The sequence below is a fragment of the Mustelus asterias genome, chromosome 8, assembly GCF_964213995.1.
Source record: "Mustelus asterias chromosome 8, sMusAst1.hap1.1, whole genome shotgun sequence".
Classification (NCBI taxonomy): Eukaryota; Metazoa; Chordata; class Chondrichthyes; order Carcharhiniformes; family Triakidae; genus Mustelus; species Mustelus asterias.
This window is the reverse complement of record NC_135808.1, coordinates 55,240,499-55,253,839: the sequence shown is the minus strand read 5'-3', so window position 1 is coordinate 55,253,839 and position 13,341 is coordinate 55,240,499. Positions and strand designations below refer to the sequence as shown.

The window sequence follows — 13,341 nt, the reverse complement described above, 5'->3', positions numbered from 1 at the left end:
GTGTCGATGATCCGGCACGTCTTGCAGAGGTTGCTGCGGCAGGGTTGTGTGGTGTCTTGGTCACTGTTCTCCTGAAGGCTGGGTAGTTTGCTGCGGACAATGGTCTGTTTGAGGTTGTGCGGTTGTTTGAAGGCAAGAAGTGGGGGTGTGGGGATGGCCTTGGCGAGATGTTCGTCTTCATCAATGACATGTTGAAGGCTCTGGAGGAGATGCCGTAGCTTCTCCGCTCCGGGGAATTGTTTGGGCATTGTTTTGTTTCTTAAAGACTTGATTAGTTGTAAGTATTCGCATTCCAACCATTATTCATGTAAATTGAGTCTGTGTCTTTATAAACTCTGTTTGTGAACAGAATTCCCACTCACCTGAAGAAGGGGCTTAGAGCTTCGAAAGCTTGTGTGGCTTTTGCTACCAAATAAACCTGTTGGACTTTAACCTGGTGTTGTCAGACTTCTTACTGAGCTCTTGGAACCATTAGAGAGGACAAAGGAAATCTAAGTAGCAGCCAATAACGTGTCCGCAGTAACATGCATCATCGCAGCAACAGGTTGTATTCAGGTCAGTTTCTGGACCCCATGAAAAGACTGCATGAACCTCAGTGTGTGAATCACTGGTAGAGGTCAATCAAGTGCTTTTTGTGCTGCTTCGTGACGACCATGCAAGATTCCTATGTTTTTCAAACATTTTTGGGTTTCTCTTCTTTTTCAGTACATATAAGTTGAAATAAAACAAGCGTCTGACGTTTACGGTAAGCTATTTTGGGAATTGTTTGCTTACCAGCAATTTCTCACAGTTCAGAACATGATTTTCCTTCTAGTCAGAACTTCAGCTATTCATACGCAACTTGAACATTCTGTCAATTGATAAGCAATTTATGTGAAACTGGTTCGAAGCTGATAGACAACTGAAATAAAGCCACCAGGATCACTGGTCTTAGTATCATTTTTCAATGTTATATCCTGTCTGGAAGGAAAAGTTTTATTTCAACTTACGTGCACTGAAAATGAAGAGAATCACAAATGTTATATCCTGTGTTCAGGTCTGGATAATTAACAGGAACTGGTTTATTGCTGTGATGGTGGTGATTGGACAGATAACTTAGAAATATGGAAACCCCTATCCTTTGGGGTTATAATTCAAACAGCATGCATCTTTTGACCCAACAGGTTCCCTGCTCAGGTTATCAGCCTGATTGCCGGGCTGGTCTGGCAAGGAAATCTTCGGAGTAGGTCTAATTCGCAATACTGGGGGCAATGGGGAAGAGATTGGTCCAGTCCTTGCCCTCCAAATGCAGAGGGACAGGGGAGGAGCTTATATAGTCAATGCGGGAACACAAGAAAAAATAGACCATATGGCCTTTCGAGCCTGCTCCATCATTCAATACTATCATGGCTCATCTTGGGCTCCAGTTCCACATTGCCACCTGTTCTCTATATCCCAGGATTCCCTGAGAGACGAAAAATGTGTCTATTCCAGCCTTAATGTGTTCAATGATGGAGCATTCACAACTTTCTCAGGTATCCAATGCCAAAGATTCACAACACTTTGAGTAAAGTAACTTCTCCTCATTTCAGTCCTAAATGATCTGCCCCTTATCCTGAAACTGTGCCTGACAGGTTTTCAATTCCCTGACCACCAGAAACAGTCTCTCAGCATCTATCTTATCAAGCTCCTGAGTTTTAATGAGATCACCTCATTTTTCTAAATTACAGAGAATATGGGCTCAGTTTATACTCAACCTCTCATCATAAGACCATAAGATATAGGAGCAGAATTGGGCCATTTGGCCCATCGAGTCTACTCCACCATTCAATCATGGCTGATTTTTTTTTTTCTCATCCCCATTCTCCTGCCTTTTTCCCATAACCCCTGATCCCCTTATTAATCAAGAACCTACCTATCTCTGTCTTAAAGACACAATGACCTGGCCTCCACAGCCTTCTGTGGCAAAGAGTTCCACAGATTCGCCACTCTCTGGCTGAAGAAATTCCTCCTCATCTCTGTTTTAAAGGGTCGTCCCTTTAGCCTGAGGTTGTGCTCTCTGGTTCTAGGAGGTCAACTCCTCCACCCCAGGGACCAATTTAATGAACTTTCACTGTACTGCCTGGACATATATCTTACCTAAAATATGGAGGTCAATGTGCACAATATTCCAGATGTGATCTCACCAAAGCCCTGTACAATTGGAGCAAGACTTCTTTATTCCTCTACTCCAATCTCTTTGCAAGAAATGCCAACGTGCCACTTGCCTCCTTAATTGCTTGCTGCTCCCGCACGCTAACTTTGTCTCATTCAAAGAAAGGTGTTCTTTGTATGAGCACACCTAAATCGGCACTCCTGGTCCATAAATATTGCTGTGGAGGTACTTCTCCCTGAAGCTGTCCTCATTTCACTTCAGCTGCCATGTTTCCAAAGGCCAGGAAACGTGGCCAGCTACTTTAAAACCTGCAAACCCAGGATATAAGTCAGAGCCTGCTAGCCTCAGGAACATATTAACTTGCCGCGCCACTAGCCAAGCTGTTGCAGTATAGCTACAACACTGGCATCTACCTGGCAATGTGGGCAAGTCCTGTTGTGTATTTATAGTGATTTTTTAAATCAGCGTTGAAGCTTAACAGGGCACTTTAAGATGATGCATGCATGGTGTCATCAGAACTGAAATCATCAATCATTCATGTAGGTAATTGGACAGTAGGTTTGCAGCCTGAACACATCTTAATAAAGCTCCTTAATTTTTTTGAGCCTCTGTGGTCTCCTAAATCAATTCGGCAAACACCGCACACACAAACTGCCGAGGAAGATGTTGAACAGTGCTTGCTAACCACTGGGGAGGGGAAAGAAATTGTCGGCAAGTCAAGAAAAAGAACTTTGAAGAGAGTTCCCCATGTGTTCTGGCCAGAACCGTGAGTAATAATTACCCTGCAACAGAAAATCTAGAGCTCGGGGTTTAAAACAAGAAAACTGGCTGAAGCACGGGTTGTGTCTTGTTTTAAGAGAGGAAAAGCAACGTAGTGCTAAAAATTTGTGGCACACTATGCATGCGCAGGTTCTTCCATAGAGAGAAAATGATGGGAGTTTTTGGTGGTGTTTGATGAGAATATTGAGCAATGAAGCTCCTATATAAAACGGTCTGACTTATTGTACTAGCCAACAAGATAGTGGAGGATATAAACGTACCTGAGCACAATCGGAGGTGGGGAACATTTGAGTTCCTCAGGAGTCCGGTGCAGCCGGCAAAGCCAGGGACAAAGACATGCAAAGAAATAGCAGAAATGCTGCACGGTCATTGTTCATGTAGGTCATTTAGTCATTGTAGAAAAGTTTAAGCACAATCAAGAAGAGAGGGAATCAATTGTGGCTGCACTGAAAAGACTGGCAGAGCACAGAGTTCGGGTAGGTATTAAACGATACAATCCGGGATAGACTGGTCTTTGGTTTGAGGAGTGAGGCAATACAAAAGTGGTTGTCAGCTGAAAGCAGCTTGACTTTAAAGAAAGCCATGGAAGTTGCCGTATCAATGGAGCTAGCAGTGAAAGAAGCTCAGCAGTTAAGGGTTCACAAGGTGTTGGCCAAAGCTCAAACACAGACTTGCACTTGCCATAGATGTGCGAAGACTTGGCACTTAACAGCAGATTGTTGGTGCAAAGTTACTATGTGTAGAAACTATGAAAGAAAGGGTCATATTAAGCACACACATTGGAAATAGAAGCAAGCTTTGGGAAAAAGTAGCAGAAAGCAAGAGCCGAATAAACAACTGGCAAACTAAACAAAGGACGGAGTGTCCATAAAGTACAAAAAGGATGAGAGAAGAGACTTGATTCACAGTGTGAGGACGAATTGTCATTGAATGTTCTAGCCATTGCTGGTGCTACAAATAGGTACTGTGTCACTCCACTCCTGGATAGACAGCCGGTAAAGATGGAGGTGGACACCGAGGCAGCAGCCGTGTTGGTGCTAGAGACACTCTACAAAGAAAAGCTCTGACATATTCCTCTGAAACCTGTGAAAATGGTGTTAAAAGCTTACACCGGCGAGGTGCTTCCGTTGTATTGATGTAGCAGTACAATTAAATGGACAGATGGCAAATTTGTCCTTACACATAGTCAAAGGAAATTATCCGGCACTAGTGGGTAGAACTTGGTTGGAAAAGATCAGATGAAATTGGACCGAAGTAAATCTAACGACTGATTTGGAATCAGGCCGTACCAAAATTCGAAAGAAACAGAAAGTAGCAGTTGTTGCGAACGACCTAAAAACAGCCTAAGGTTCAGGCTAGGAGTACTGGGAGGGACCATGATGACAAAGGTTCAGCACACTGTAACAAATATAGTTTAGAGTCAAGAAACAAAGGATGAAGAGTTTACAGAAGATGCATATGAATGCTTTGACAAAAACGAAGGTCAAAAGAATACTGAGAAATCCTACAAGAACTTCCAGAATGCATTTACAAGCACCCTTTGTAAATTTCAAACCAAAGAGGAACAAGAAATGGAGACGTACCTCAAATGCTTAACATAAGGAAACTCTCAAATTCATTGGAAAGAACATTCCATTTGAAGAAAGAGCTGCTGACTTTCTTCATGCATCAATAATCAACAAAATAAACTACTGCAACAACAGGAGCAAAAGCAGCCAGCACAGAAACTCACAAAGGATGTTTTGATGGGAGTTGCCCCAGTTGACCAAATGAAAAGAGTTGAAGCTGTTCAGTGTGTAGTCTGCAACATCAATATTCCTTTCTTATTTCACTCTCTACAGCAGTACTTGAAGTCCAAGGAACATACCAACCGCAAGACGAATTAGCATGACCAGGTCAGAAGGGAAAGTCTCCTCACAGCCAGAGCATGCTCAACAACCCAACCTTAAAGGCTGAATTTGATATGTATTTGGTATGTGGGGTGAGAACACTTCTGAAATCCTCAGGAGCAACAGCTTCACCTTGATAGTTTAGAAGTCGCATTCCAGAAAAAAAAGCAAAAGTGCAAGATGAACCAGGAGGTAGAGAAGAGGCTATCCTCTGTAGTGAAAGCTCTGAAATTGCAGGTTCAGCAGTTGCAATTCAGCAGAGAGTCCGAATCCAACTGTGCCAAGGGATGATCTGGACCCTCCCAAAAACCTGACACTAACAGAACTGATTGGGGAAAATAGCACATCAGTTGAAAAATCAAACACCAAGTCAATTTCAAATCATAATCATAGAATCCCTACAGTGCAGAAAGAACCATTCACCCCATCGAGCCTGCACCGATAACAATCCCACCCACGCCCTATCCCTGTAACCTCACACATTTACCCTGCTAATCTCCCTGACATTAAGGGTCAATTGAGCAGGGCCAATCAACCTAATAATGCTGACTCCAGTTAAAACAACCACTGATAATGTTCACATCAAGCTAAAGACACTAGGAATTATAGCATGTGCCAAGGAACAGATGCCTAAGATTCGCTGACAACCATTCAGAGAATGATGACCTCCAAATCGTCTGACTCATTGACAGTTGATTAATTGATTGTTCATGTTATACTTTGTGTTGGACGTTTGATTTGAAGGGGGAGGAAATGTGTATTTATAGTGATTTCTTACCAGTTGCATTGTAACTGAACAGGACACTTTAGATCACTGATCATTCGCGCAGGTAACTGGGCAGAGTAGATTTGCAATCTTTACTGAACACATCTAATAAAGCTCCTTAGTTTGTTGAACCTCTGTGGCCTCCTAACATTAATCCTGCAAACATCACATGTCAAACCCAGCCAATTACCACCACATCATTCAACTCTCATTCATCAGTAAAGTGATGGAAAAGGTCATCAACAGTGCAAACAAGTGGCACTTACTCAGTAATGACATGCCAGGGCCACTCTGTTCCTGACTTCATTGCAGTTTTGGTTCAAACATGGTCAAAAGAGCTGAACTCGAGGTGAGGTGAAAGTGACTGCCCTTAACATCCAGGCAGCATTTGACCAATTCTGGCTTCAAGGAGCTGTGGCAAAATTGGAGTTAATGGGAATTGGGGGAAAGCCCTCCACTGGTTGTCATCCCTCCACTGGTTGTCAACCCACCTGACAGAGTTTCACCATCTTCAGCTATTTTTTTCAATGACTCTCCATCCATCATCAGGTCAGAGTGGAAATGTTCGCTATGCGGTTACGACTTGGGTGGGATTGTTGTCAGTGCAGGCTCAATGGGCAGAATGGCCTCCTTCTGCACTGTAGGGATTCTATGATTATATATAAATACAGTGGCTACAAGAATAAGTCAAAGGCTAGGAATCCTGTAGCAAGTAACTCACCACCTGATTCCCCAAAGCCTGTCCACCATCTACAGGGCACAAGTCAAGAGTTTGTTGGAATACTCTCCACTTGCCTGGATGAGTGCAGTTCCAACAATACTCAAGAAGCTCAATACCATCCAGGATAAAGCAGCCTGCTTGATTGCTACCCCTTCCATTCAATCCTTCTACCACTGATGAACAGTGGCAGTAGTGTGTACAAGATGCATGCTGGAACTCACCAAGGTTCCTCAGCCAGCAGCTTCCAAACTGAAGATCACTAGGGGCAACACGGTGGCACAGTGGTTAGCACTGCTGCCTCACAGCGCCAGGGACCTGGGTTCAATTCCAGCCTCGGGTGACTGTGTGGAGCTTACATATTCTCCCTGTGTCTCCGTGGGTTTCTTCCGGGTGCTCCAGTTTCTTCCCACAGTCCAAAGATGTGCAGGATAGGTGGATTGGCCATGCTAAATTGACCCTAGTGTCAGGACGATTAGCAGGGTTACATGAATAGGGCCTGGCTGGTATTGTGGTCGGTGTAGATTTGATGGGCCGAATGGCCTCCTTCTACACTGTAGGGATTCTATACCTATCAGCTAGAAGGTCAAGAGCAGCAGTTATCTGGGAACACCACCACGTGGAGCTTGCCCTCCAAGACGCTCACCATCCTGACTTGGAAATATATCGCCGTTCTTTTACTGTCACTGTGTAAAATCCTGGAATATACTCCCTAACAGCACTATGGGTATACCTACACCTCAGGAACTGCACCGGTCAAGAAAGCTCACCACCACTTTCTCAAGGGCAACTCGGGTTGGGCAATAAATGCTAGCCTAGCCAGTGATGCCCACATCCCATAAATGAATTGTTTAAAATGCCAATGAATTTCAGGGAACAGTTTGGCTGCCTATCTCCTTTGTAGAACCCATAATAGGTGATTTTGATGTAGTTCCGTCGGAGTCCAGAATTTCAGAATTTTCACTCCCATCCTTTACCCATCCACCCATTTGTCCTCTAAAACTCTCCTCCAGATTTCTACCTCTAATCTAACCTAAACCTCTGATGAGTTTTAAAGCAGGAAATATGTAACACCAATTTTATGAGTCTTCCAACGTAGAAATTACAAAATGTTTGTAACACTTGAGCATGAATCTGTGAAATCCCCAAAACTAGTGTTTAGTTTGTTAAATTGGACCAAGAGAAGTTACCAAGCAGATGTTTAACATGTTCAGTTATGATAATGTTTATGAAAATGTTAGGATCTAAACCAACAGCTAATACAATCGGATTAGAAATGTGATGATTCTGTGCAGTAAATATCGCCACCTCTCTTAAATTTGCCAAATACAATAAATGCATAAGCTAACACTAGAGATGCCTCAGCAATAAGGGAATTGATAGTGATCAAACTGCAGTGAAAACATAAAGCAGTCTAGTGCAGCTGCTGGAATTCTGAAATTAAAACAAGAAATTCTGGAAATACTTGGCATGTTCCAGGTCCATGACCTTTAATCAGAACGCAATTACTTTTTCCCAGATGCTGCTGGACTTGCTGAATATTTCCAGCTTTTCTTTTTTTAATTTCATTCTAAAACATTTTAGTTTAAGCTGCTGTTATTGTATTGCGATTTCACAACAGGCTTTGGCTCATCGTTGCTCAACTTCAAAATGTTGGATCAGAACTGACTGATAAAGGTGCTCACCAGATCTGTTCCTTGTTTCTTTACAGCCATAATGAAAATCTAAGATGACAAGTTGAATTCTTTTAATCATTTAGTTTTTATGATGAAAACTATTCTGCACCAGAAATAACCTTTTTGGGTCTATTTTTTCAACCAGGATTTTGGGATTACGCCGTGCTCCTGTGGTTGTTGGGAGATATGTGAATTTACATACGGAGATAAAACCAGTTGCCTCTGAGCAGCTCCTGAGCACCTTTCTCACACAGGGTATGTATGTACCCCATTTTGAGCACCTAGTATTAATTTCAGATGATCATTACTGTTTCTTCCATGATATTATAAATACTTCATATCATACAGAAATGTGTTATTTTAATACTGAAGTATAAAAATTGGACTGAAATACTTTGATAATATGTGGGATGGGGAGATGGAAAAGTTTCCTGTGCAAGTTATTTTTTAATTTGCTATGACAGTTAGGCTGTGAAAGTAGAGTATTTAATCTGAGGTCACGAAATACCATCTGTGCCTGTCTCCTGAAACAAATTATCATTCTGAACAATTACCAGGAGGTAGATTTTAAATCTTGTATCTGCTAAGTTAGCCAACTGGTAGCCTTTTTAGAAGCGAAGCATTGTTGAAGCATAACAAAATAAAATGAATCTAACATGGTAATAAATTATTACAAATTAGGTATTATGCAAGAATCACTTGTGTAATTCAATGTTTGAATGCTCTTCCAACTAATTGTGAAATTTTGCAAAGTGTACAAACAAGTGACTACTAAATCTGTGCAATTGTTTCTATCTTTAGCATCCATTAGGTGTTACTGTAGCTGGTATTTCAAACGATAATCAGAGTATTGTATATAAATATTGAACCCCTTTGAATGTGGGTTTACATGCACTGAAAATCATGTATAGGCCAACCTGTTGTGTATTTAAGCTCAGAACTAGAACAAAATCAAAAAATAGTGGAAAAACTCAGTAGGTCTAGCAGGACCTGTGGAGAAAGAAACAGTCAATGTTTCAAGTCTGTATGACTTTTCAGAACTAGAAATATATGAAGAGCTAAACATTGGGATAGTGTATATTTTGGTTTGCTTTCAGGAAACCACATAGCTTTTTTAGGAATTGACTAATTTTAACAATTTCATAGCAGGCGGTTGCTTTTATTCTCAAGTATAAAATGGCATTTGTTTTTACTTTGCAGCCAGCTGAGAATGATTTTTAAAAAATGGGTGTAAACCTGCATTAGGGCTGAATTTTGCGTGGCCTGGCAGGTGTGTTTCCCACAAGGTCTTGTAAAATGGGGTGGTACACATCAGAGCTTACCCCCATGTTATGGGCTGGGGCGGATGGGCACCAAAATGAACAGTCCACCCACCACATTTAAATCAACCATTAAGTGTTAATTAGGCTTTTTAACCAAGTCTATTGACCCTGAAAATAAGGGCAGAAGCGGGAAGCCCAATTTTTAACTTAAATGGGCAGGATTTATGGGTGATTGCTGTTCAGATGCTGCCCTTTGCTGATTGTGGGTTGACGCACCTACCCCCGCTGCCCCATTAGACTAGATAGACATACCCTCCCTTCCTACCCATGCTGTCCCTTGAAACCCAAACCCCCAACTTTCCCTCTCCCTAACCTCCCTTAACCTTCCCGGGCCAAAATCCTGATACTTACCTGTTTCAGGGGTACCAGGCCTTAGGCTCCACTTCTCACTTGCAGTTTCGGCACCTGCCTTTTATGCCTTCCCGGTGCTGCTGAGACTGAGGGAGATGCTGGTCAGCAGCTCCAGAGGCAGAACTTTGGCCCTTGTTGATGAGCCCCACAACACTTGATTACTGCGGGACAGGTGGACATGCAGCATGTTGCCTCCACATCGATGTGGACTGCAATGGAGGAGGGGTTGTAGGCATGCCTTCCACCCCCACTATTATTCTGCCCATATTACTAAAGGAGTGGTTAGGAGGTGTTGCCTGTCCTATGTTGCTTTACCTGCTCCAATATGTTGCAAATATAAAATTAGTAATTTTCTGAACTCCACGAATACAAGACAATATTTTGTTAAGTGTTCTGATTCCACAATGGCTTGTTCAATGCCCAGTGAAAGCATAGTCTAGTCATCACCACTTCAAATATGAACTGTGCTCATAAGGAAGCTTCTGGAGCTGTCTTTCATATTTGGAAATGGACTCTAAGCAGGTGGCTAAGATGGCTGTAAAGGGTCAGATTACTTTTGCAAATTCAACACAGACTACATGAAGTTCCCAAAAGTTCCTAATTCAATCACCCTGGGTGGGGTACCCCCTTTCAATGGACATAACCAGACAGCACCCCTCTATGGAATTCATGCCTGCTGTTGGCTGTAGTTAACTCCCAACTGAGAGTCTGGAAGCCCATTGATTCAATGTCCACAAGTTTGCAATTCAGCAAAAGGGGAACTGCAGGAAACTCAAATATTGTTTCAGACAGGGATTCACAGAACATAGAAAAACTACAGCACAAACAGGTCCTTCGGCCCACAAGTTGTGCCAAACACATCCCTACCTTCTAGACCTACCTATAACCCTCCATCCTATTAAGCTCCATGTACTCATCCAGGAGTCTCTTAAAAGACCCTATTGAGTTTGCCTCCACCACCACTGACAGCAGTCGATTCCACTCGCCCACCACCCTCTGTATGAAAAACTTACCCCTAACATCTCCCCTGTACCTACCCCCCAGCACCCTAAACCTGTGTCCTCTCGTAGCAGACATTTCCACCCTGGGAAAAAGCCTCTGAGAGTCCACCCGATCTATGCCTCTCAACACCTTATACACCTCTATTAGGTCTCCTCTCATCCTTCGTCTCTCCAAGGAGAAAAGACCGAGCTCCCTCAGCCTATCCTCATAAGGCATGCCACTCAATCCAGGCAACATCCTTGTAAATCTCCTTTGCACCCTTTCAATCTTTTCCACATCCTTCCTATAGTGAGGCGACCAGAACTGAGCACAGTACTCCAAGTGGGGTCTGACGAGGTTCTTATATAGCTGCATCATTATCCCCGGACTCCTAAACTCAATCCCTCGATTGATAAAGGCCAGCATACCATACGCCTTCTTAACCACCTCCTCCACCTGCGGGGCCGATTTCAGAGTCCTATGGACCCGGACCCCAAGGTCCTTCTGATCCTCTACCGTACTAAGAGTCTTTCCCTTTATATTGTACTGCTTCATCCCATTTGTCCTACCAAAATGGACCACGACGCATTTATCTGGGTTGAAGTCCATCTGCCACTTCTCCGCCCAGTCTTGCATCCTATCTATGTCCCTCTGTAACTTCTGACATCCCTCCAGACTATCCACAACCCCACCAACCTTCGTATTGTCGGCAAACTTACCAACCCATCCCTCCGCTTCCTCATCCAGGTCATTTATGAATATGACAAACAGCAAGGGTCCCAGAACAGATCCCTGGGGCACACCACTGGTGACCGACTTCCATTTAGAAAAAGACCCATCTATACCCACTCTCTGCCTCCTTTGGGCAAGATGTGGAGATGCCGGCGTTGGACTGGGGTAAACACAGTAAGAAGTTTAACAACACCAGGTTAAAGTCCAACAGGTTTATTTGGTAGTAAAAGCCACACAAGCTTTCGGAGCTCCAAGCCCCTTCTTCAGGTGAGTGGAAATTCTGTTCACAAACAGAGCATATAAAGACACAAACTCAATTTACATGAATAATGGTTGGAATGCGAATACTTACAACTAATCAAGTCTTTAAGAAACAAAAGAACATGAGTGGAGAGAGCATCAAGACAGGCTAAAAAGATGTATATTGTCTCCAGACAAGACAGCCAGTGAAACTCTGCAGGTCCACGCAACTGTGGGGGTTACAAATAGTGTGACATGAACCCAATATCCCGGTAGAGGCCGTCCTTGTGTGTGCGGAACTTGGCTATCAGTTTCTGCTCAGCGACTCTGCGCCGTCGTGTATCGCGAAGGCCGCCTTGGAGAACGCTTACCCGAATATCAGAGGCCGAATGCCCGTGACCACTGAAGTGCTCCCCAACAGGAAGAGAACAGTCTTGCCTGGTGATTGTTGAGCGGTGTTCATTCATCTGTTGTCGCAGCGTCTGCATAGTTTCCCCAATGTACCATGCCTCGGGACATCCTTTCTTGCAGCGTATCAGGTAGACAATGTTGGCCAAGTTGCAAGAGTATGTACCGTGTACCTGGTGGATGGTGTTCTCACGTGAGATTATGGCATCTGTGTCGATGATCCGGCACGTCTTGCAGAGGTTGCTGTTGCAGAGGTACCTTCTCCTCATAAGAACAGGATATGGCGCTCGACTCATTGATCAACAGTTCCGACGCGCCACAGCGAAAAACCGCACCGACCTCCTCAGAAGACAAACACGGGACACAGTGGACAGAGTACCCTTCGTTGTCCAGTACTTCCCCGGAGCGGAGAAGCTACGGCATCTCCTCCGGAGCCTTCAACATGTCATTGATGAAGACGAACATCTCGCCAAGGCCATCCCCACACCCCCACTTCTTGCCTTCAAACAACCGCACAACCTCAAACAGACCATTGTCCGCAGCAAACTACCCAGCCTTCAGGAGAACAGTGACCATGACACCACACAACCCTGCCACAGCAACCTCTGCAAGACGTGCCGGATCATCGACACAGATGCCATCATCTCACGTGAGAACACCATCCACCAGGTACACGGTACATACTCTTGCAACTCGGCTAACGTTGTCTACCTGATACGCTGCAAGAAAGGATGTCCCGAGGCATGGTACATTGGGGAAACTATGCAGACGCTGCGACAACGGATGAATGAACACCGCTCGACAATCACCAGGCAAGACTGTTCTCTTCCTGTTGGGGAGCACTTCAGCGGTCACGGGCATTCGGCCTCTGATATTCGGGTAAGCGTTCTCCAAGGCGGCCTTCGCGACACACGACGGCGCAGAGTCGCTGAGCAGAAACTGATAGCCAAGTTCCGCACACACAAGGACGGCCTCTACCGGGATATTGGGTTCATGTCACACTATTTGTAACCCCCACAGTTGCGTGGACCTGCAGAGTTTCACTGGCTGTCTTGTCTGGAGACAATACACATCTTTTTAGCCTGTCTTGATGCTCTCTCCACTCATGTTCTTTTGTTTCTTAAAGACTTGATTAGTTGTAAGTATTTGCATTCCAACCATTATTCATGTAAATTGAGTTTGTGTCTTTATATGCTCTGTTTGTGAACAGAATTTCCACTCGCCTAAAGAAGGGGCTTGGAGCTCCGAAAGCTTGTGTGGCTTTTACTACCAAATAAATCTGTTGGACTTTAACCTGGTGTTGTTAAACTTCTTACTGTCCTTTGGGCAAGCAAGTTCTGGATC

The 13,341-nt window shown here is 43.9% G+C and overlaps 1 protein-coding gene across 11 annotated transcripts in view; it reads left to right on the top strand.

Moving 5' to 3' along the window:
- fam20b (FAM20B glycosaminoglycan xylosylkinase) overlaps window positions 1–13,341 on the top strand; it is a 199,945-nt gene that overhangs the window by 150,251 nt on the left and 36,353 nt on the right. For all 11 annotated transcript variants that reach the window (XM_078218002.1, XM_078217998.1, XM_078217994.1 and 8 more), the window contains one exon: window positions 8,109–8,218. In XM_078218002.1, the coding sequence (XP_078074128.1) occupies window positions 8,109–8,218 (110 nt within the window). The remainder of the gene's footprint in view (window positions 1–8,108; window positions 8,219–13,341) is intronic.